Raw genomic sequence first — 23,444 nt, forward strand, 5'->3', positions numbered from 1 at the left:
AAGCACGCTTAATAATGTAATCGTTGAAAGCATCAAGACGCAGCAACCACGAAATGTTTGAATAGGCCTCTACAAATTGGGGCCTATGTCACGTTGTCTTTCAGCAAATGTTAATCTGCTTAAACCTACTTACAACCTTGGAACCTGATGTACAACCCTTTGAAAGGAATAAAAAATATCAACAACAAAAAAAAGTTTAAAAAAAATTTCATGCTGAGTCATGTCACGTTAACAGCTTTAGTTAGTTTATATTTGTATACCCACACCTATACATGTATATCCATGGAACGAGCTCAACACCCCACCCCCTCTCTATTTCGTATATTCCAAACGGTAGAAGGAGTGTTGGTGTCTCATGTCAGTATATTATCTGTGTTGTGAAAGTGGTAGTTGCTGCCCACGCATTCCTCCTTTGATATACCCAGGCTTAAACTATGTCGCAATCGAGGAGTCAGCCAATGCTATAATGGTTATTATGTGTATGCCTACTGCATTTGGACAACAGAGACCACGTCGAAATGTAAACTGTGACTTCAGGAGTAAGATAAATGGATGGCAAGGATCTCTCTGATGCATATATGTGTATATATGTCTGGACCTTACATTAGTGAGTTATTTGGCTTTTAAAATAGGCAACCCCTTCTCATATCAAACTTGACAATAATTTAAATCAAATCTACGCATAAACAAACACGCTTGTGACTGACACATCTGCAACTGATGGCGACACAAACACCCACGTCACGTCATGTATCATGACGTACAAGTCATGAGGAAGGATATTTTTTATTCGGCAGATTGGTGAAATATATCTAAGTATTTGCCTAATAGTTACCTATATTTTTGTGAGTCTCGATGGAACTACTATTACAGATGGTTAGATGAAATTACTGTCGATAACTGGAGCCAGAAATACTGAAAATAAATAAATAAGTATTTTTCCCCTGTAAGAGTGTTAGAAGAAGCAGAAATCATTTTGTTTCACGTTTCCAGCTGTTTCTGCTTTGAGTAAGTGTTCGCGTCGCACCCACACAGTGTCTTTATCAAACACGTGGGTCAGCTGATAACATGCCACAGTTGCCAGGTCATAATGTCATAGATTTCGCCACCTGACCATTTGCGTTAGTAACCTTGATAGCGAGGTAGACTGGACACAGCAGCTGATGAGACATACAATGGCATTACACCTAACGGCAGTCGTTCTCCTGGGTATCCTGTCTCCAGTTCTAGCCTCAAATACAGGTAAACATACAATCATATATATTGACAGACCATACTGTTTGATATTCGGTTGACGTCAGCCACACATTGTTCACAGCAAAAGATGATAACGATAAGTAACCCTCAGTAACTCTTGATAATCCTTAATACAACCAGAGAGAGACTTCCCTTTTATTCACAGAACGTATTTGAGACAAGAGAAATTGATGTTATGTGAATTCACAAAGATTTAAAGGATTTGATTGAATTTGTGCAGTCACAGTTCAATCTAGATTCAGTTACCTCTAACCATTTACGTCTATGCGAAATTTGAGGACAGGGCATATAGGCACGGCCTAGGCATCCTCACATGTCCCCCTTCTTGCCTATCTGTTTCGTTGTGCGTAGAAGTCAGGATATTTGCTCAGATTGGCAACTGAACTTAAACTTCAGGTATATCAGTAATCTGATGTCGTTCAATATTGGTCAAATAGCGTGTTTAAACAACTCACGCAAGAGGCGCTATGCCTTTTTAATAATAGTTCAAGTATATGTTACGTTTTCATTTTTACAGATGCATGCTTCGAGGACATCCAACTTTCCAATGTTGTGGAGAACATTACATCCCCAGGTTTCCCGTCGTCGTCTGGCCCGTAAATAACTAGTGCAAATATATTCAGTAAAATGAGTCGCCAAAGATTCTCGCACGTTTTCTGTGTTATTAGTGTTATAACATTGACCCCCGAGGGAAGCCGGTGTCCTCAGCACCCCATTGCTGGTCGTAAACGGTGACCGAATTGGGCAGCCCGTTTGCCGTGGGTTGCGTCCCTGTGTCGGCGGAGGACGGGAGTCTGGATGTTGAGGGCGCTGGTTCCAGGAATAGCGTTCCTTTGCCCAATACACCACTTTGACCCTTACTTCACTTAGACGGGTGGTAGGAATAGCCAGATCCTATCTATCGGCTGGTCATGCCAAGCCCTGAGCACTTTACTTTTCATGCTCTCTGCCCTCTCAATAACAATAATTGCCAACACATGAAGGGATTATGTAAATCCGGCTGGGGTCCATGCAGGTAGCAAAGGACCCTAGCATGGTGATCTAGCTTCAGCTGCTGGCGATCTATAGCCCTTTTTTATTATGTATTGTTACAAATAGTGATATCTTTTTATGGTTGTATGGTAGTTTTAAATATTAATCTGTTATATTCTTGTTATTTTACTGTTCATCGATTTAATGTAAATATATGTATTCTTAACGTATAACTTCTCGATATGGCTGAAATATTGCCGATGTGACGTTATATATTAACTCACTCACTCACTCACTCACTCACTCACTATAACATTAAGGGAAGAGAACCGACTCCGTGGTCGAGTCCATAGATACCAAAAGACGTTAAAAGATGGAACTTGTTACCCTGTATGAGGCATGGTATATCAGTGAACTAGCTTTGTAACTCCGGCATTAGTCCGGGCTAGTACAAGCAGCCACACACACGTGCATGTGTGGTTGCAATTATCTTGCATGCGTCGTTAAACCCCAAACACCTCACCCTCATCTCGAGCTATGACATATACTCATGGCCGTGACATATGAACAGGAGCTAAAATTTTGAATTATCGAATATGTAATTATTCTCAAAGGCAAAAGTAACTGCTGAAATGTAAAGTGAGAGATGTCTGAAAACTAAAAGGAATGATGGTGATGTGGATAATATGGCTTTCCAGATTAATAAATTTAAATAAATTTAATGAAATTTGAATAAGTTTGAATTTCATTTGGGAAAATTCCTTTTGAAAGCCAATCAAGCCCATCTTCCACCCATCAAAGAGTAAGAAAGAATACGATGATTAACGATAAGATAGAGAGACACAGTTATTTCTGTTTTATACACAAAAATTGTCAGCATTATATTGAGCAAACCGTTATTAACACAGAGGATCTTTTTTCTATGGAACCGTATAATGATTATTCCAATAACTGGTTGTTTCAGTAACATATCCTGCGGATGGAGGATACATGCATCGTTTCCGGAACATCTTGTAGGCGTAAAATATGTTGCATTATTGGATTATTCCGTTCGTTGTCAAGGTGATATTCTGTCCTTCTATGATGGTAAGCATACTATTTACAAATGTGTTGACAGTAGGATCTTTGGTATAAAGGGCGTCAAAGATGACCCAGTCGTCTAAGGCGCTGCAATTCTGTGTGCAGAGTTGCGCCCCACAGGCCCACAAGAAACCTAAGATCGTGGGTTCGAATCTCAGATTCGCCCTGACGATGTTTCTAGGTTTGTCAGCACCATACCCGTGCTCGTGGGTTTCACCAAAGTGGTAAACGTCTGATACCTCCATCATTTCGGGCTTTCCTCCAACATTAAATTGATGCGCCGTGACATTTCTAAGGATTGCTTGTTCATAGGGGCTCGGTTTGACAGCTGGCATGAGTCGTTCTAATCACATTCATCTTCTAGATTTTCATCATCTGTCTGTTAGCACAGTACCCGTGCTCATTGTTTTCGACTATAGGTTAAAAACCTTCGACCTGCATCACCTTCCCCCACATTAAGCTGATATTCCGTTAAGAACTGATATGCTGTTTCAAAGTGGCGTTAAACGCAACTCACCCATTCACTCAATGGTATTGACTTACATCTCTTTTAGAAGTGTATCAGCAGTATCTTAAAAGGGTCATCGATAATTGCAATACGTATCCAGGCACATAAAGGAATCAAGCAATGGTTTTCACGGCATCAGCCACGTTAAAGGTCTAGTGATGCCTTTTGAACTGTAAGATGTTCAGTTTGTTAAACAACTATCTTTCATTGACATCCATGCAAACTGATACATGAGTTACCAAAATTAGAATATAATAATACTTTCTGATAGAGTTTACCCATGTCATAGTCAAAGCAACCCAAAATGTCTACTGGAATAAGTATCTTTACTTGATTATCTTAGGTTTTATGTCACCGTCCCAACATCACCGTTCTAGTTTTATACACGTTTATGAGTGAGAGGGCATGGCTCTCCCGTTCAGTATGATATCAGAGAACATGTTATGCACATTATGCTTAAGCTAGATTAATATAAGGACAGACTGATCATAAGAAAATATTTCAAGAACTCATTACCTCTCAACTAATTTTGTATTCATTCTCTATATGCATTCATCGGCAATATGTGGTAATGTACTGTACCCTTCTACATACTGTATGACATGTCTAATGATGGCGGCGAATATAGAATAGTGAGTGCATGTTATTTTTAATTTGAATGCTGTTTTCCTGACCAGGACCAGATAATTCGAGTGAAATACTGTTGGAATTGTGTGGCGATGGAGCGAGTATTGGCAGTGTCATCAGCGGCGGAGACACCATGTACATACAGTTTACCACCGGCGCAATAAGTGATGGAATTGTATTTCGACTGAACGTCAGTGACGTTGAAAGTGAGTATGCTCTGAGTATGAACACACGCGAATTAGAGAGTGTTTCTGTTAAATAACACTGAGCGCGATGCGGGCCGTAGACGTTTACCATTGTGGTTGAACCAGTGGGCAAGGACTGGATACAGCACAGCACTCTTACTTGTTTGGAGTTTGCACCAGATTGATTAACGACATGCGTCATTTAGGGCTTTCAACCCACATATATGAATACGACCTGCCTTGATATAACTGTTAAAAGCCGTGTGAAATCCAACTCAGCCACTATTTAGTATCAATGTCCACATGCCCCTTAGTAAAACATTGCAAATTGTAACATACAATCTCAGTCGCTCTGTCATTCAGTCACATGTAGTATCACGTCAACGAACATTGCAGGATGTGGTGGGAACTTAACAGCAACCTCAGAGGAAGCAAACTTCACATCCCCGGGTTTTCCTCACACCTATTACAAGTAAGTCAAACTCACTGATTTTAAAAGTTTCTAATTACTTTGAATTAATTTTCATTAAAACTGTAAAGATAGTATGTGTCCGTCACCTACACCTGGCTTTTTAAACCATTCGACAAAGGGTACTTTGTGAGCGATAACGCCCTAAGTAATTCGCCATTTTAAAATTATATTTACTAATGTATTCTGGTTATAACACAGTCGAATATAAGTTTTATTCTATCAGGTTTGTTAGCTGTTGACCACACAGGTAAGGCATGTACTTTTGTTTCAGAAATCAAAAGTGCACTTGGATAATATCAGCGGAAAACGAAAACGATACAGTCAAAGTGACAAATAACCTTCCAAATAAAGACAATTATGGATTTCGGTGCTGGAATGTTTATAACGGAAACACAACTGAAGGTAATGTAATACAGTATGTCCTGGCATTTTTACATTCTACAATGTTTATATAGGAGCCCAGTATAGTTTATGTCATGGGACAAGTAGTGAAATAAAGGGAGCGGCTGCATACTCGATTACATCTCAAACATATAAAATCTCATTACCATTGTTCAGATTCGTGTATTACGCCCAATGGATTCGATGAAATATGTTTCGTCGGATAATCGAGACTGGTTATTCTCTGGTGGTGACGTTTTATTTTTATTTGATTTCCTCAAACCATACATGTATGTGATAGGGCAATTATTGATCACTAACAAAAACAGTTATTGCCGTATGGTCTATTTATGAGTGACGCAAATTCTAAATTGCTGATTGTACATCTCTATGAGGCTGCTAAACTGAAGAGGTGAGGTGAAATGGGTTTTAACATCGCGTCTAAGATTATTGCACTTATATAGCGACATGCATGCACGTGTGTGTGTGTGTGTGTGTGTGTGTGTGTGTGTGTGTGTGTGTGTGTGTGTGTCGATTTATAAGTGCAATAATCTTAGACGCGATGTATGCCGATTTTATAGTACTAGCCCACTGAGATACACAACATGGATACCCCACTCAGACACAGTATACTGATTCCGAGCCGTCCAGAACTTGTCTTAGCCCCTTAATGCCGAGTGCCAGACAGGGTAACAACATGTACCATCTATTAACGTCCTTTGGTATGGGGTTCGAACCGCGGATCTTCCGCTCTCCTGGCAGACGCTCTACCCACTAGACCAGGGAGGCGGTCTACTATAAAGAGATATATACAACATTGTATGTGGATGCCTCAAACATTAAACCAATTCCTTAATCACAAAGAGACAATACGTTACAATCACGCAGGAAGACTTACAACCCGTAAAGATAGCCAGAATAGTCGCAGACCATGTGCCCCTCTTGATGTAACTGTTAAATCAACAAATGTGAAACAGCATCAAACGTATGATAGATTCTCCTTAATGGAATATGTTTACATTGTTTTCAAGATACATATGCAATGACCAAAGGCACATGCATGACAGGGTGTGCAGGTTCTTCATCAAGATTAGTCGCTTGTAATTAATATATATTATAGCTAAAATGGATAGAGTTATCATTAAACCGCCCGTATGTTATCAGAAATGAACGGGCCACTGTAACTTGATACTGCCCTTATATTGCTTGACAACGGGCCATTATCACGTCCATTGTTAACTGACGTCATAGGGACAGGGATAGGTGACGTCACGTTCAATAGTAATGTCATCTGGTTTGTTCTATGACGTTTCCATATTTGTAAATGTGGGTCAGTGACATTCGTGTTGATTGCAGTACATGTTTCAAAACAGATATTGTTGTTTCCTTTTATTTGATAACAACTTCCATCCACATTAGCTATAATAACGGTAATACTATTTTTCAGGGGATTATCATTTCCAGAAGCCCGAGGTCTTTTCAAATACCCTAATTCGTCGGGCAGTTAATGGAAGACCTCGGGCTTCTGCAAATGATAATGCCCCGAAAAATAGCGTTACCTTTATATTATACACTGTACGTTAAAATCAACATTTGATGAATAAACATAACAACCGAGTTATATTTTAGCTGCCCAATTTCTTGGTGAATTATGTCCATCCCAGAAGCGGATATACTACAGTTCCAATAACGCACTGCTGCTTGAGTTTACAATCACCGAGGCTGTGACAAGCAAGGATTTTCAGTTGCACTATACTGCGATACCAGGTATGTTGACCTAGAGGTAATAGGTTTCCTGTAAGTGTCTTACCCAGTAGTAGGGTACATTTCAGTAATGTATTTTTGCCCTGCATGATTTAAAAGTAATTCGCTGAATTGTTTTTTAAATAAAAAAAATGAAAGGCAAAAAATGGACAGGTTAACGTTAAATATGTTGCATTTCCCTAAAAAAACATTGATTGAGAGGTTTAGTTATGTGGGCTGCGTACTTCCAGTCATTTTCATTTTATTAATTTGTTTGTTGTTTAACGATGTTCAATGGCGCTATATAACGGCAGTATATAAATTATATAGTCTGGACCAGACATTCCAGTAATTGAATCATGAGCATCAATTCACGCAATTGGGATACGTCAACCACTGGTCTCTCTTACGACAAGGACGGGTTACTAAAGACCTATTGACATTTCTAACCCGCGATCTTCACGGCTCTTCTAGTTAACAATAAATGATATCCAATATAATTCAAAGTAATGTATAACACCTGGTTAGGTTCGTTTCTTTGGATACAATAGTTGGAAAGAAATAAAAGCCCACAGTGATACAAGTCGTAGGGGTTAGGTAAAACGGGTTATGTTACTGACGACACGAACAACGTACATATATCAATGCAAATGTGAGGTTCGAACCCACAATCGTATTATTCTGGCACCCAAAATTACGACTACCTGGACGACAAGGCCACGTGACTTCTTAAACCACCTTTGTACAACATCCACAAAATGTACGTTGGAATCTGTCAGTTTCACATTCTTTGACATGTTTGTTCCTCAAGGAAGACTCAGTGAATGTGAATGTTTTAATATGGACATGTTCTTGTTGTTACAGAAGGCGACTGTAATAGGACATATTACATATATGACACACCTATTTATATTCAATCACCTGGATACCCTGATTCATATGACAGGTAAGCTTGGGCATGAAAACGGTCACACATACAGTATAAATACATATGTTTGTCATGCAGTAACAAGTGTCAGAGGGTTGTCTTTATCGCAAAGGAGGGGATAACAATACTTGTGATACGAGGGTTTCAAGAGCGGTATAACTCTTTGTGATTGATTAATTAGATGGTGTGCAGCAATAGTGTCCTATGGTGTATCGAGAACATACTAGTCATACATCACATTGTGCAGGAACAAAGATATTTGGATGACAATCTTATTAAACGCACGGGCAAAAGAAAGTATACACTTTAAAATTGCTTTTCCGCCCAAACTATCATAGTGAGCAAAATTGTATAAGGCTTAAAACAGTAACCCAAGAACTGCAAAATCAATCTCCAAAACGCAACGCGTTGGCCGTAAAGATGCACGTGCAGTGGTCAAAAGTCACCCAACAGCTTTTCAAGGTATTCGTAAAATTGCACGTGCTCAATTTGTATAAGAAGGCACTGAACCGTTGCTAGGACGTCATATATAATAAAATACACCAAATATATGTCACGGTTTATTTACTGCGGATCAAAGAGAGAGAGTGAGATAGAGAGAGACAGAGAGAGAGAGAGGCCCAGATCGGGCAGACCAAGAGTGACAACGCAACAGGAAAATCGGATCTTGCGCACGTAGCATCTGCGCAACAGGTTCGTCACGGCAACGGAAACGGCAGCAACGGCGTAAGGACACCAGCAGGTATTAGAACTCACCGTCTGTTCCGTGGAATGGCATTGACCCGGGAACATCGACGTCGAAGACTGCAATTGGCCAGGACAGTAGGACGTTAGCATGTCCGTGATTGGCAGAGAGAGCTTTTCCCTGACGAAAGTAGATTTCAGCTGTTTCACAATGATGGTCGAGGCCGAGTATACCCTCGCAGGGGGTGGGGTGAGGATGTTTGGTGCCAGTCTGCATTCAAGAAGTTGTGATTGTTTGGGGTGGCATTTGTGGCAACCAAAGGATGAGACTTGACAGCAATACAGAGATGATGTTCTTCATCCCGTGGAGCTTCTATTCCGTCGCCGACATCGGCAGGGAACACTCCTGCAGCATGACAACGCTAGACCACACACTGCAATTGCAAGGTTCGTCCAGGACTTCTTGAATACGAACAACGTCAACCTTCTGTGGCCAGCATTCTCACCTGACTTGAACCCAATTGAACACTTGTGGGATCATCTGAAGCGTCAGATCCGAAGACGTCCACACCCACCAGCAAACCAGCAACAGCTTGCCGACGCTGTAAGAATTGAATCGAATCGGATTCCCGATTACGTCATCAGGCGGCAGACAACATCAAATGAGGCGGCGAGTCTGTGCGTGCTTTGGTGCTCACGGTTGTCATACACGGTACTGGGCGTATCAGGTGTCTGTTAAAGACCACAAACGTATCAAGACAGTACCTGGTTGACTCTCATCATTCCAGTGAACTGTGATCTGCCTACCTCCATGTTCATGTAAACGTCATGTACACGTCACCTGTTTTGAGTTTCGCACTGGAATCGTGCATGAACTATCGCATGTGACCCCATTAGCGAATACACCATCATTGAATAAAATTCTCGTGTGTGTTGTCATTTTATTGACCATCAAACATGAGTGTATTCTTTCCTTTTCCCACTAGTTTATTTCCCATCGTATGGACCTTATTCAACTTGCCTATGTTCAATGTTGACAACAAATTACAGAATGCTCAAGTCTACATTACACACATTTTGAAACGAATTTATTGTGTAAATCCATCCTTTTCAAAAAGAACAATTTGGAGTCGTAAAGACACATATTTACTAACGGAAAAACGTAACTGTTTCAAATGAAGTTCAATGAAATTATACAAATGAAATGAAGTAGTACATCTTTCAATTCGTATTAATGAAGATATCTCCTTGACTTAATGGTCGTGATTCACAATTTGCTTGGGCATGTTCATGCATGACGCACAATTTTGATGTCTGCGTGTTTGTTGGGAGCATGAAACGTGGTTGTCGAATGTGAACAACTTTAACCGTAAAAATGCTTACGCAGTGCCACGGCCTGCTGAAAATCAACGTGTCCGGGTCGTGGGAATGCGGCAAACAGGCAATGTTCATCGAAACACAATATCATCTCTTTGGAGAGGTTATCTGCAGCGAGCAGCACTCATGACTTCCCACGTACCGGTTCACGTGTGACGTCAGGTCAAACAAGAGGACCATATTCGGTCGGAATCTACGGAATCAATACCAATCTGCCACATTAACAGCTCGGACAATTCCTGGGTTGAGACCAATTCGTGGCAAAACCGTACGCAATCGGTTGGAGGAACACAGCATCCAGCGATACGCCCAACTTCACTTCCAAGAAAAAAACGCCAGGCACGACTCGCTTTGCGAGGACAGCATTTGCTCAGAAGACATGACTGGGACAGTGTACTGTTCACAGATGAGTCCAGGTTTTGCCTTGACAGTTCTGACGGTCGTCCAAAGGTCTACAGGAAAACGTTTTATCGAAGTTTGCGTTACTCAACGTTGTCAGTTTTGGGGTGGTATTGGTTGGCATCACATCTGATGGGAGAACACAACTTGAATGGCAATTTGAATAGCGTACGCTATGGATTACCCTTTGTGCGCATGATGGGACCTTATGTTAGAGCATGATAATGCCCGTCCACCTGTTGCATGTGATGTAAGTTAACAATGCTGTACTGTCATGGCCGGTTGTTTCTCCTCTCCCCTATATAGGGTGGGATGAGATGCCAACACCCACGACAGGACAGGAACCAGTCGGTAATTCTAGCTCAGTTGGGTCATTTGGAAGAACACCCCTCAGGCTGTTTTCATCCATCTCGTGTCTTCAGTGCACCGCCGCTGCCTCGACTGTATTACACTCAATATGGACATTGTTAATTGTATTGTAACACGATCCTTCTTTGGGGGCATGTTTCTCCATCTCCCGTTGCCTGGTATGTGTTTTGTCAATGAATTTGTTATGATAAAATGTTTATCAGATGAATGATTATCATATTAACATAGTTTACAAATCATGTGATACCAGGTAATACTAAGTAAACTCTATAATTACTGAGAGCATAACATTACCACTAATTTATTATATTTGATTTCCCTCTTCTATACATATTGAGTTGTGTGTACATTTAAGCCTACTGTGTATCTATATTGTTTCAGCGACCTTGAATGCGTCATGATAATAATCGACGCGAGGCGCACACCCAACATAAAGCTTGACGTCCTCACTGCTGATATAGAGGGAGATTACCCACAATGCGATACTGACGCTGTAACTCTTTTTGGAGGTATGCGATGTTAACGCACTATACGCTATTTACTCTAAGTGGTAGGTTTACTGAACATACGTGTGTGACCTACCATCAGTGTACGTAATAACCAACTATTGATCGTTGACCATGATGTGTCATGTGGAAGATTGATAACCCCTTTCTATATCTGGTCGTTACAGTCGACAAAAGTGGACCCTAACGGGGAATCTAGCAGACTGGGTTTTACATGTGTACGTAATGTGTACATGTTGATCACTGCTTGTGTCACATATAATTATCACACATACAGTTATAATGGGTAAACAAGATTCTCTTCAGTGAAATGTCATACCATGATCTTTCACCATTCTTTTTGACTGTAACTCTGATGTTTACTAAGACCCAGTGTCGTCACTGATTTTCAGTGATTCTTTCATTTACTTTTCACCATTATTTTGTCTGCTACTCCCAAGGGAATCTGTTTCGGCAGATACACGAGACTCGTTAATAATTATTTGGTGTTGACGCTTTACATTATATTTGCATCTATTTGTACAAATCACCGAAACATTTTATTTTCATGTGAATCCTTCGGCCTTAGGGGATTATAGAGCTTATCATCCCATTGGACAGTTTTGTGGGAATTCATCAATTTCCCCGGTTGGTCCCTACTATTCGAACGGAATGAGTATGAAACTGGTATTCAAATCCAACAGTGATACAAGCGGGAAGGGATTCCAAGTTGTTGTGTCTCGTAGTTCACGGAAAGGTAAGTACAGACGTGTTATCTGAAGTGATACGTTTCAACTTTTTTTTCTGAACTGCTGTATTCTTTGTTGGCGTTGAAAGTACATAAATGATACCTTTGACATATTTATGTCAAATTAATAGTTATCTAGGCAATCATGTTTTCATAAGCACAAGCATATACATTTATGTTTCAGTGATACCTTATCAATCAGAGAATTGTGGACCCCGATTTCTGAATGCAACCACATATCCAGAATCCCTACATTCCCCTGGATATCCTTTGCATCTTCCAAGGTAAGTTTATTTTTCATTCCCTTTTCTTGTTTCGAACGCATTAAAATGTGCGACGCTCACACGAAACATTGTGTGCAAATTGCATTGTGCTTTGAACATAAATTACATATGTCGAGTGAGCTTATTATGTAATGTACTGTGTTCAACATTACTATTTATTGTACTTATTGTCTGCCCGAGCGTCTGCGGAAGGTCCGCGGTTCGATCCCTTCCGCGCCATACCAAAAGACGTTAAAAAATGGAAGGTGTTTTTACAGTGCCTGGTACTCGGCACTAAGGGGATAAAACAAGGATGGGTGGGCTCGGAGTATATCGTGTCTGAGTGTGGTATTCGTGTGAAAACTGCGGCATGGCATCTTTGTGGGATAGCTCTATAAAATCGGCATAAGACTTGTCTGGTCCACACACACACCTTCACTTAAAAATCGTATGTCGTTGTCTTTCACTTTGCTCTGTCTATCTAAGAAACCGCATATTGTTTTGTAACGTGTCGGACATGCTTCGAGGGATCACAAAATATAAACATGTTTAAAGTACCCATTACTGCGGGTACTTTGACAACAATATTCATTGGCCAGGAAGCTTTAACGTATGAGGCGCCACAATCAGCTGTGAATGTTGAGTGTCAGAATCCCATCAATCTGCGATCCTCTCCGATAACGATTCTTGTCTTGTCAGCACCATACCCGTCCTTGTGTTACACAAAGGTTCACCTATATAATTGCAAACGTTGAGCAAATTGAGTCACGTTGATCTGTCCCAACCCATCCCCACATTACGCTGCCACTCTGTAACTCATTTATTCACTCCTTGTAGCAATGCCGATTGTATTTGGATACTGACGGCCCCTGATCCTAATATGATGGTGCGGATCGTCGTAAATGACTCGGATATTCAAACTACGTCTTTCTTTCACTATTTCTGCGAAAGAAATCGTGTCACTGTTTACGATGGTAAGTAATTGCAGCCACCATTAAACACACGGACTTTGCAGAACAATGTTTGATTTTCCTACTTCTTATACCATTGAATTGTCTCATATAACTTCCACATGTAGCTTAACCTTAATCAAACCATTGAGGATTAGAACAAAAAATCAAATGAAAAACAAGACAGGATAGGACATGGCCATCTTGAATAATAATATTATTGTCATGTGATATGCGCATCTCTGTTGTCATATACCTGCCGATATATTTCTTCATAAAAATCATTTTTACTCTGAACGTGCTGAAGGTGTCTTTGACCTACAAATGATGGTGATTTAGTTCTGTAACCCTTGAAGCCTTGCAAATTGACTCAACTGGTCGCTGAAACGTGGCGCGATAGTGTTTCATCTTAAACTGGGTCTCGGCAGTGTCGCCATCTCTTAAAATCTAAAAATAGGCAAGATAATACCGAAATATTTTGTGCCCCATTATTTGTTTTTATTCAATGCAGTGCATAGCTGTCCCAATATATTTATTCCAAAGAAGCGGTTAACGGTTAATGCTCAACATATAATATACTAATCTCCATATCCCTTACAAGTTATACAGATTATCATACTTCTTTTTTTATTTTCTTCTTATCTCAATATGTTTCCAGGACCTTCGATCTTTAATAACACGCTTTTCTCCTGGTGCGGCCATTCATCACCGACCTTGCAGAGTTCTGGACCAGCTATGACAGTTCAATTCTATAACCGTCATGCAAACAATATGACAGGCTTCAACCTCAAATATTTTGCAACTAATGGTAAGCAAGTGTCTATTAGTCATAAAGAATATGAAAAATAACTTGCATTGAGAAATGCAAAAAGAGACATTGAAAGATTCGATATGTATTACATGTTCATAGGAGTCATGACATGATGTACATTTCAATATTCACTATGCAACAACAGTTGTATTTTATATTCCTTTCAGAGGCATATATATGTGGAGGAACAGTCAATATTACGACGGATGAGGAAACAACTTTGACAGAGACATATGTCAAGTGAGGAGATATAGAGTTTATATTATAGAATTGATGAAGATAATAATAACAACATACTGTACATCCTGTATTGCTCACATTATTGAGAGTTACAATTGTGACATATTGGAATTTATCCTCAAGTCAGGTTCACTGCGCATGTAGGAAATAATGACATCTGTCCCACAATAATCCCGCCCATAATAATGTAGATGAATGTTGGAGCTGGAGTGTATTTTGCTGTTATTTGAGGTACAATCCACCCATAATTTGTTCAATTCGTTCACATGTCATGGCATCGAATACTCTATGATACCCATTAATACATCTCTCATACGTTTCTCTCTTCTCTTCGAGAACTCTCAAACTTATCAGGTACTACCATTGATGCCCATGCTTCTCTGGAATACTAACCCGTGAAGGTCTTCAGCAACTCATGCTTGCCGTACAAGGCGACCATGCTTGTCGTAAGAGGCGACTAACGTGATCGGGTGGTCAGGCTCGCTGACATGGTTAATGCATGTCATCGTATCCCAATTGCATGGATCAATGATCATGATTTCAATCACTTGATTGTCTGGTCCAGACTCGGTTATTTACATACCGCCATCATACAGCTGGACAATTGCTGCGTGTGGCGTTAAACAACGACCAAACAAGCAAATCTCTTGAATACTACAAGGTCAATAAGATTCCACCGACTGTGGGTTAAGCAACTAAACTATTCTGAAAGATGACCGTTTATTTTTGTCACAGTGTAACAGACATGTATTCCCCATCCCTGTACAGTTCCGTGCTTTTCTTGCCACACTGATATGGAGATAATTACCGTGATGAAGTGTTAGCCCATACCCAATGCTATCTTGTTACTTTTATATATTTTAAACACATTCCATTTTGTTTTATCACAGTTCACTCAACCCTTTACATTCCAAATATATCTGAGGGACAATTCTCTGTATCATACTCAAATTACAGTGTTGTACAGGTGTGTGCGCGCGTGCGTGCGTGTGTGTGTTTTTGGGTGCACTTGTTATACCGGCTTCCGTCCGGTAATTTACGACCGGATTAAGTCCGGAATTTCATACCTATTTGGGCAAGTGAGGTGATTATACTCTGTCAGATATTTGGATGCATGTAGTAACGTGTTGATGGTGCATTTTTTAATTTCCAGTTCCCAAGGCTGCCACTGGACTATACATGCCCCCGTTAATACGAATATCCAGGTTAATTTTAGCACTTCAAATCGGAATGTGGCTCTATCCCCCGAATGTTTTAACATCTACGGTTACCTGGAAATTTACGATGGTAAGAGTAATCTTCCATGAATATATATATATATATATATATATATATATATATATATATATATATATATATATATATATATATATATATATATATATATATATATCCGTGTCAAACTGATTGTGAAGAGAGAGAGCGAGAGAGAGAGAGAGAGAGAGAGAGAGAGAGAGAGAGAGAGAGAGAGAGAGAGAGAGAGAATAATCCTGGGATTGAAATCATGAGCATCGATCCACGCAATTGGGATCGATGACATGCATCAACTAAGTCAGCGTGCCAGACCAGCAGATCCCGTTCGTCACCCTATAGCACTGGTTGCTGAAGACCTTTTCTACCCCGGATCGTCACGGGTTTTCCGCAAAACACACGGTCTCCAATCAAGAGTTAAATCTCCGAAGTTGAATGTCAACGCTATCTTGTCATCTTGTCACAAGTTCCATCTGTAGTGACTTTGAAAACGGGGCGAATGATACTTATACCACTTTGACAATACGTCGTTATTTGTATATATTCCTGTCTGTATCTAAGGTAATTATGACAACACTACTTCAACAACCCCCGGGAAGTGGTGTGGTCAAGACAATGCTGGCTTCATCAGTTCGGGAAATATTATCACCGCCAGGTTGTACCCCGGCAGATTCAACAGATATAGAGGACTAAAAATGATTCTCAAGGCGGGTCACTTTAAGGGTACGTCAATGTGCAGTGAGTTAGTGAGTGAGTTGGGCTTGACAACGCTTTGAACAGTATTCTGATTAATGTCAGATTATCAAAGGATTGCCGCAGGCAGGAGAGGTTTACAACTTTGGTGAAACATTCGAGCTGGGTATGATGATGACAAACCAGGAATAATAATAAGGGCAATAAGAGTCTGGAACAATTAAAGGACGCAATTCTGTAAAGTAAATTGCAAAATGTTAAACCAGTTGGTTCCCGTGCCTCCAGTTTCAACTCATGTCCGTAGTAGTACCTTAGCTTCAGAAACATCAATAGTGCAATACCAGCTTCATACTTTGAATATGTGTAGGTTATGAAAAGAGATGGGTGTGACACATTCAGTGGAAGTAAGAAGTTCTATTGCTTTGACGCCAAAATAACCATGTTGTTCCTCGCGACCATTTAAATTATTAATCATCAGGATACTGCAGATAACAGAAATTATATTTTCGTATTTCAGCTTCACGGCAGAAGAATCTTTCAGCTGATTATTTATACAATTACATTACGTCACCAAATTATCCATTTAATTACCCGAGGTATGTATTCATGTATACTATGCCACTACTGTTGAACCGTACGAGTTCAAAACAAAGACGAAGATGCTAACATATAAATGATACAAAATTTAAAAAACCAAATGCATAGCTATGCTCTATTAATGACTCGCATGTATGCTACTTGCAGAGCCCACTTACATGTGTGGCTCAGTTGGACGTGCCATGCATCATATTTATCTTCATAGTTTATTGTTAAATGTTTATTACCATAAATAAAAAATGTCAATCCGGGGACATTTTGGAAACAAAACGGACCCATTGTTTTCAGAATAATTCTATTTTTCTACAAGTCTAATTTGGTAATGAATTTAATGACCGAAATTGACGTACTTTCTTCAAGTAATATCGAGTCCACGTGGAAGATTGACGCGGGTGAAGGCCATTACGTCGAGATCGCTGTTATCTATTCAAGACTGGAGAGTTCATATGGTTGTCAAAATGACTACATGGAAGCGTTTGATGGTATGAATAACATTCGCATCTACGTGTGTACGTATAAACAGTTAAGATGCTCGAAGTGCTATTAATAATAATTATGTACACAGTAAGTATGACGTAAGTGTTTCTTCCCTGTGTGTGAATAGTTACAACCTGTAATTGTTGAATACTTCTTTATGAAACAAAGAGCCCGATTCAGAACGAATTTTGTCCTCTTCACCCACATCTGGGGTTGGAGAAAGTTACTTTGTCTCCAAAGGGTACAAGATTTGTCTCAAATGGCAAACACAGTTCCTTATGAGAATGTAAGTCACATTTAATTTGTTTCATCATCCGTATAGTGTTGTGTAAGTTGATAGTCTTTGGCTGCGCGTCGTCCATGGAGTGAAGAATAACTACTCCTTGCAGTGGACCTGAATCCCAGCATCAATCGGTTGTATGTACGATATCGTATTTGTAGGCGAATACGTCAACTGTCACGATTTTGAATCATTATCAAATAATGATGATACCAAGTGCTCATCAAGGTGACTGTAATACTGTCCAGTTCCATCGGTGGCACCCATCACAAACACATGCGAAGGCAAGTAGATTGTTCAATCTGAAAGAAAAACTTGGATACAAAGTTAAAAACAGCAATTTGATGGGTCAAATAGGTGGCAGCAACAATATGATGGGTCAAATTGGTGGCAGCAACAATATGATGGGTCAAATAGGTGGCAGCAACAATATGATGGGTCAAATAGGTGGCAGCAGCAATATGATGGGTCAAAATAGGTGGCAGCAACAATATGATGGGTCAAATAGGTGGCAGCAACAATATGATGGGTCAAATTGGTGGCAGCAACAATATGATGGGTCAAATACGTGGCAGCAACAATATGATGGGTCAAATTGGTGGCAGCAACAATATGATGGGTCAAATAGGTGGCAGCAACAATATGATGGGTCAAATAGGTGGCAGCAGCAATATGATGGGTCAAAATAGGTGGCAGCAACAATATGATGGGTCAAATAGGTGGCAGCAACAATATGATGGGTCAAATTGGTGGCAGCAACAATATGATGGGTCAAATAGGTGGCAGCAGCAATATGATGGGTCAAATAGGTGGCAGCAACAATATGTTGGGTCAAATAGGTGGCAGCAACAATATGATGGGTCAAATAGGTGGCAGCAACAATATGATGGGTCAAATTGGTGGCAGTAGCAATATGATGGGTCAAATTGGTGGCAGCAACAATATGATGGGTCAAATAGGTGGCAGCAACAATATGATGGGTCAAATAGGTGGCAGCAGCAATATGATGGGTCAAAATAGGTGGCAGCAACAATATGATGGGTCAAATAGGTGGCAGCAACAATATGATGGGTCAAATTGGTGGCAGCAACAATATGATGGGTCAAATAGGTGGCAGCAGCAATATGATGGGTCAAATAGGTGGCAGCAACAATATGTTGGGTCAAATAGGTGGCAGCAACAATATGATGGGTCAAATAGGTGGCAGCAACAATATGATGGGTCAAATAGGTGGCAGCAACAATATGATGGGTCAAATAGGTGGCAGTAGCAATATGATGGGTCAAATTGGTGGCAGCAGCAATATGATGGGTCAAATAGGTGGCAGCAGCAATATGATGGGTCAAATAGGTCGCAGCAACAATATGATGGGTCAAATAGGTGGCAACAACAATATGATGGGTCAAATTGGTGGCAGCAACAATATGATGGGTCAAATAGGTGGCAGCAGCAATATGATGGGTCAAATAGGTGGCAGCAACAATATGTTGGGTCAAATAGGTGGCAGCAACAATATGATGGGTCAAATTGGTGGCAGCAACAATGTGATGGGTCAAATAGGTGGCAGTAGCAATATGATGGGTCAAATAGGTCGCAGCAACAATATGTTGGGTCAAATAGGTGGCAGCAGCAATATGACGGGTCAAATAGGTGGCAACAATAATATGATGGGTCAAATAGGTGGCAGCAACAATATGATGGGTCAAATAGGTGGCAGTAGCAATATAATGGGTCAAATTGGTGGCAGCAGCAATATGATGGGTCAAATAGGTGGCAGCAGCAATATGACGGGTCAAATAGGTGACAGCAGCAATTAGTAACATGCTCTATAATTTATGTAATGAGGAGCCGAAAGGAATGTTCGCAGTGCATTAATATGTAATTAAGTGATTCGAATTCGAATTCCGTAGGATCGGATTCCGATGCCCAGTCTCTAGGACGCTGGTGTGGAGTCAGTCAACCAACCAAAAGCGGTTCAGGCACTGTGATGTTTCTGAAATTCAAAACGAATTCCCATACAGTGGACAGAGGTTTCAAGATCTCGTACACGGCGCAGCTTAATGATATTGGTAAGTTCTCATTAAAGTCTTCCTGAGCAGCCGTTTATACACAAAGCTTACAAATAGACATACTCTGCAAAAAAAAAAAAAAAAAAGAAACGCAAAAATAGTAAAATCCCAAATATCTGATAGAGGTCACATGTCCCTCGAATTGTGCAACAAGCTAACGTCATTTTTCAACAAGACAACACCCGACCTTAGCAGCCTTTTATCAGGAATCATAACACCAGGGACCATTTGCACAAAGCGATCTTAACGCTAAGATGATCGTAACTCCCACACATTAACATAGGCTTACGATTGTCTTAGCGCTAAGATCGCTTTGTGCAAGTGGATCCAGGTCTCCAGATTTAAACCCATTCGAACATTTATGGGATAACAACTGCGAGCACGTCAGCAACAACCACTGTGACAGAACATCCGGCAGTTGGCACAAGCACTGCAGGCAGAGTGGGTTAACATTCCCCGGGCCAGAATTCGGGATCTGATTGCTTCCATGGGATGGCGATACCAGTCAGTTTGGGACTCTTATGCTGGCCATACAAAATATTGAGAACAGATGATCTTTACCTTGAAAATCTACTGTTCCACGTGTCCAAGTTTGAACAATCGATTACCATCTGTTGATGATTTGATTTTTGATATATAAAAATATACATCTAAAACCAATTTTGCTTTCCTTTTTTGCAGAGTAATATAATAAAAAAATTCATGATAAGAATAACTGTAATTATGTTACGTGATAGTTTCAATGTTTCCTCTGTTACTAGATCTCTCAAGTGGTTCAAGTGTTTCGAGAGTTGGGGCTATTGTCGGAAGTTCCACTGCGGGTGTAAGTCTGATATTAACCGTGATAGCCGCAATATGCAGAATTGTAGGGAGAAACACTGCCTCCAGAACACAGGGCGCCAGGAACAATGTGAGGACTACAGACCAGAGACCTATTGACGCCATCATTCCCCCAGCAACGTTCTCCACTCCAGAAACGTTCAATATGGAACGTACGTCAAGTAGATTATGAAAATACTTCGAAGGGGTGAGGGAGGGAGGCGTTGTTTGTAAAACGCCGGGACGAAGAAAGTATACACCCATCCAGTGAGCGAGTTGGCCATGACAGAACGGCAACGTTGTCCGCTGCAACGAAATCTAGCGTTGTCGTGCTATGAGAGTGGTCCCTGTTCTTGGTGTTGACGAAGGAATGGTGACACCACATTTTGAAGAACGTCATCCCGTTGGTTGGTGAGGTTGTAACGGATGATGACACGTCCCGTCCGTTGGTGGCCACGAAATCCTCACCAAACCGGCCATCATATGGAAACACTTCCTGAATGCAGCCAAGCACCAATAATTTTCTCTGCGACTATAAACCGGAGCACGACCATCAATTTTACCTAAGCAGGATCTGCTTTTGTCAGTATATGCACTGGGTGTGCCAGTATTGTACTGTCCTTGCCCAGTGGCGCCGACGACGTTAATGTTCAGGCCATTCCAAGGAGCAGTGCTTAAGCTGATGCGTCTCTTTCAAGGTTATGCAGTTGCGCAGGACATACCGTATGTGTTATTCCTTACCTATGGTATATTGCTAACAATCCATTGCATTTTGCAATGCCTGTATGTGCAACTTTTATGGGGAACTGAAAAACTGTGTTTAGCAATGTTTCACTGTGCATCTTCCGAACCAACGGGTAATGTTTTGAACCTTTCCAATGTTTGCAATGTTTCGGTGAAAGTTTCAGAACGTTTGTAATATATTGGTCACATTCAATTTTCAAGTACATGTATATACTTTCTTTTGTCCGGCAGTTTATAAGAATCTGTTCACTCCAATGTTTTGAAAATGTAAAAACGTATCAATTGCAGCCTGTTGTGAAATGATTCTGAGAATGAACTGATTTTTCACTTATTTCTACATTTAAATTCATGTAGTTTGATTTTATCTTGTCTCAGTTCCGTAATTTTGCAAAAGATTGATGATAGTGTATTACGTCCATATACCTATAATGATATTAATGTTGCATGAAGACAATACCCATTGATCTGCAAAATGCTGATGAAACTTTTTCAAGGGACAGTTTATGTACCTTTGAGCCATTTTCAGGAGTTCGTATTTACAGCAAGTATAGACATTTGGACGAATGTGCCGTTTGTTCATATGGTTCATATCAACCGATCTAGAGTAATACATGGGATCCATTATTTATGTTTTGCATTGCGAGTATAAATTTTTAATGTAAACATTAACGGGTACAATTATCAGACTGTTTTGTAAGGATATGCTCACATAAAGCTCAAAATATGTGTTTGTTTTGTTGTTGTTGAACGCCGAACTCCCGCCTAAAGACAACAGCATGTAATAGCTGGTGGCTTTGACATAGAGGTCCACCCATGGTACGACCCGGAATATGTAGAGGGCGTCATGGAAAATGATATATACAAAATTCTTTGGAATAGGCCCATTTACAGCCTCAGACGTATCCAGGCCAACAACCCAGATCTTTTCCTTTTTGATAAATCCAATGAAATATTCATATCATTGAGTTTTCTGTCCCCATTGACACTAATGGCATTGACAAGATTCAGGAAAAACATGATGGCAAATATGCTGACCTCTCTTTCGAAATGTCACGTTTGCATGCCAAGCACCAAGTTGTCCGACTCTCCATTGTTTTCGGTGCCTTAGGTTTGCTACCTCCAAATCTGTTGACTGACATTGGCAGAGTACTTGGGTTTGCTACCAGGAAAACAGTCCTTCTGACAACCTGGGCAATTCAGAAGGCAACAGTGTTGGGGAGACGTCACATTCTCCGAAACGTTCTGGGTGGATTTGACGAGGCAGCGTTTCCTGGGAGAAGTCCCATTCGTTGTCTGGGCTGCGTATAGAGAGGGCAAGGGCCCTAAACTGATGATGAGCCTCACCAACCTGACTGCCAGGATCATGCAAAATACCTCTTTGCTGCATTTTTAAAAGATTTAATCTGTAATTAATAATATTAATATAATGGGTCTATTTATATTGTACTATATCCACACCACAGGGGCATGCTTAACGCGCCACACTATTCCCACGGTTAATTTATAATGGATCAGTGTGCACTCAAAAATCATTCTCAGCTCCCCAGGGTGTATACAACAGAGGGACATAACCACCAATGTCACTTGCCAAAGGAGACACCGCACGTGTTGCATGTGCTTCAGTGTTGGGCAGATTCTAAGCACTAGAAACTCCCAGATGCCAAGCTGCCGAACACGGTCACCCAATCCAAGGACCCAATGTTGCTTAACTTCACCTTTTGTGTCCTGCGCGCTGTGCACAATATTGGCTAGGAAATCAGTGATGGAAAGCATAAAAAAGGCATATTTGAGCCAAACACATCAAATGATGTTTAACTATCATAAATGTAAGTAGATGTCCTGCTCCAATGACCTTAACCATGTATAAAAATGTATGACATTGTACATATTTACTCTATTAGCATGGTACTCTATATCATCGCGGTAATTAATATATTTTATGGTGTGATACGTGTGGAATATGTGGCTTATATCACTTCCTGTTTTAGATTATGCAAAACAAATGGGTTCTTTCCAAACAATTTCGAATGGAGAG

The 23,444-nt window shown here is 40.4% G+C and overlaps 1 protein-coding gene across 1 annotated transcript; it reads left to right on the top strand.

The window, feature by feature from the left end:
- Nucleotides 1-1,087: 1,087 nt before the first annotated feature.
- On the top strand, nt 1,088-22,107 carry LOC139472584 (cubilin-like). The gene is made up of 20 exons (XM_071255050.1): nt 1,088-1,242; nt 1,775-1,853; nt 3,194-3,315; nt 4,495-4,650; nt 5,026-5,101; nt 5,373-5,503; nt 7,112-7,249; nt 8,090-8,171; nt 11,364-11,491; nt 12,057-12,224; nt 12,400-12,499; nt 13,316-13,452; nt 14,087-14,236; nt 14,407-14,479; nt 15,633-15,766; nt 16,292-16,453; nt 16,941-17,019; nt 17,381-17,502; nt 19,688-19,846; nt 20,608-22,107. Exons 1-20 carry the CDS (start codon nt 1,164-1,166, stop codon nt 20,856-20,858), a joined length of 2,526 nt encoding a protein of 841 aa, XP_071111151.1. The 5' UTR covers nt 1,088-1,163; the 3' UTR covers nt 20,859-22,107.
- The last annotated feature ends 1,337 nt before the right edge of the window (nt 22,108-23,444 follow it).

This window comes from Haliotis cracherodii, unplaced genomic scaffold (assembly GCF_022045235.1).
Source record: "Haliotis cracherodii isolate W230 unplaced genomic scaffold, xgHalCrac1.p SCAF_1, whole genome shotgun sequence".
NCBI classification, from domain to species: Eukaryota; Metazoa; Mollusca; class Gastropoda; order Lepetellida; family Haliotidae; genus Haliotis; species Haliotis cracherodii.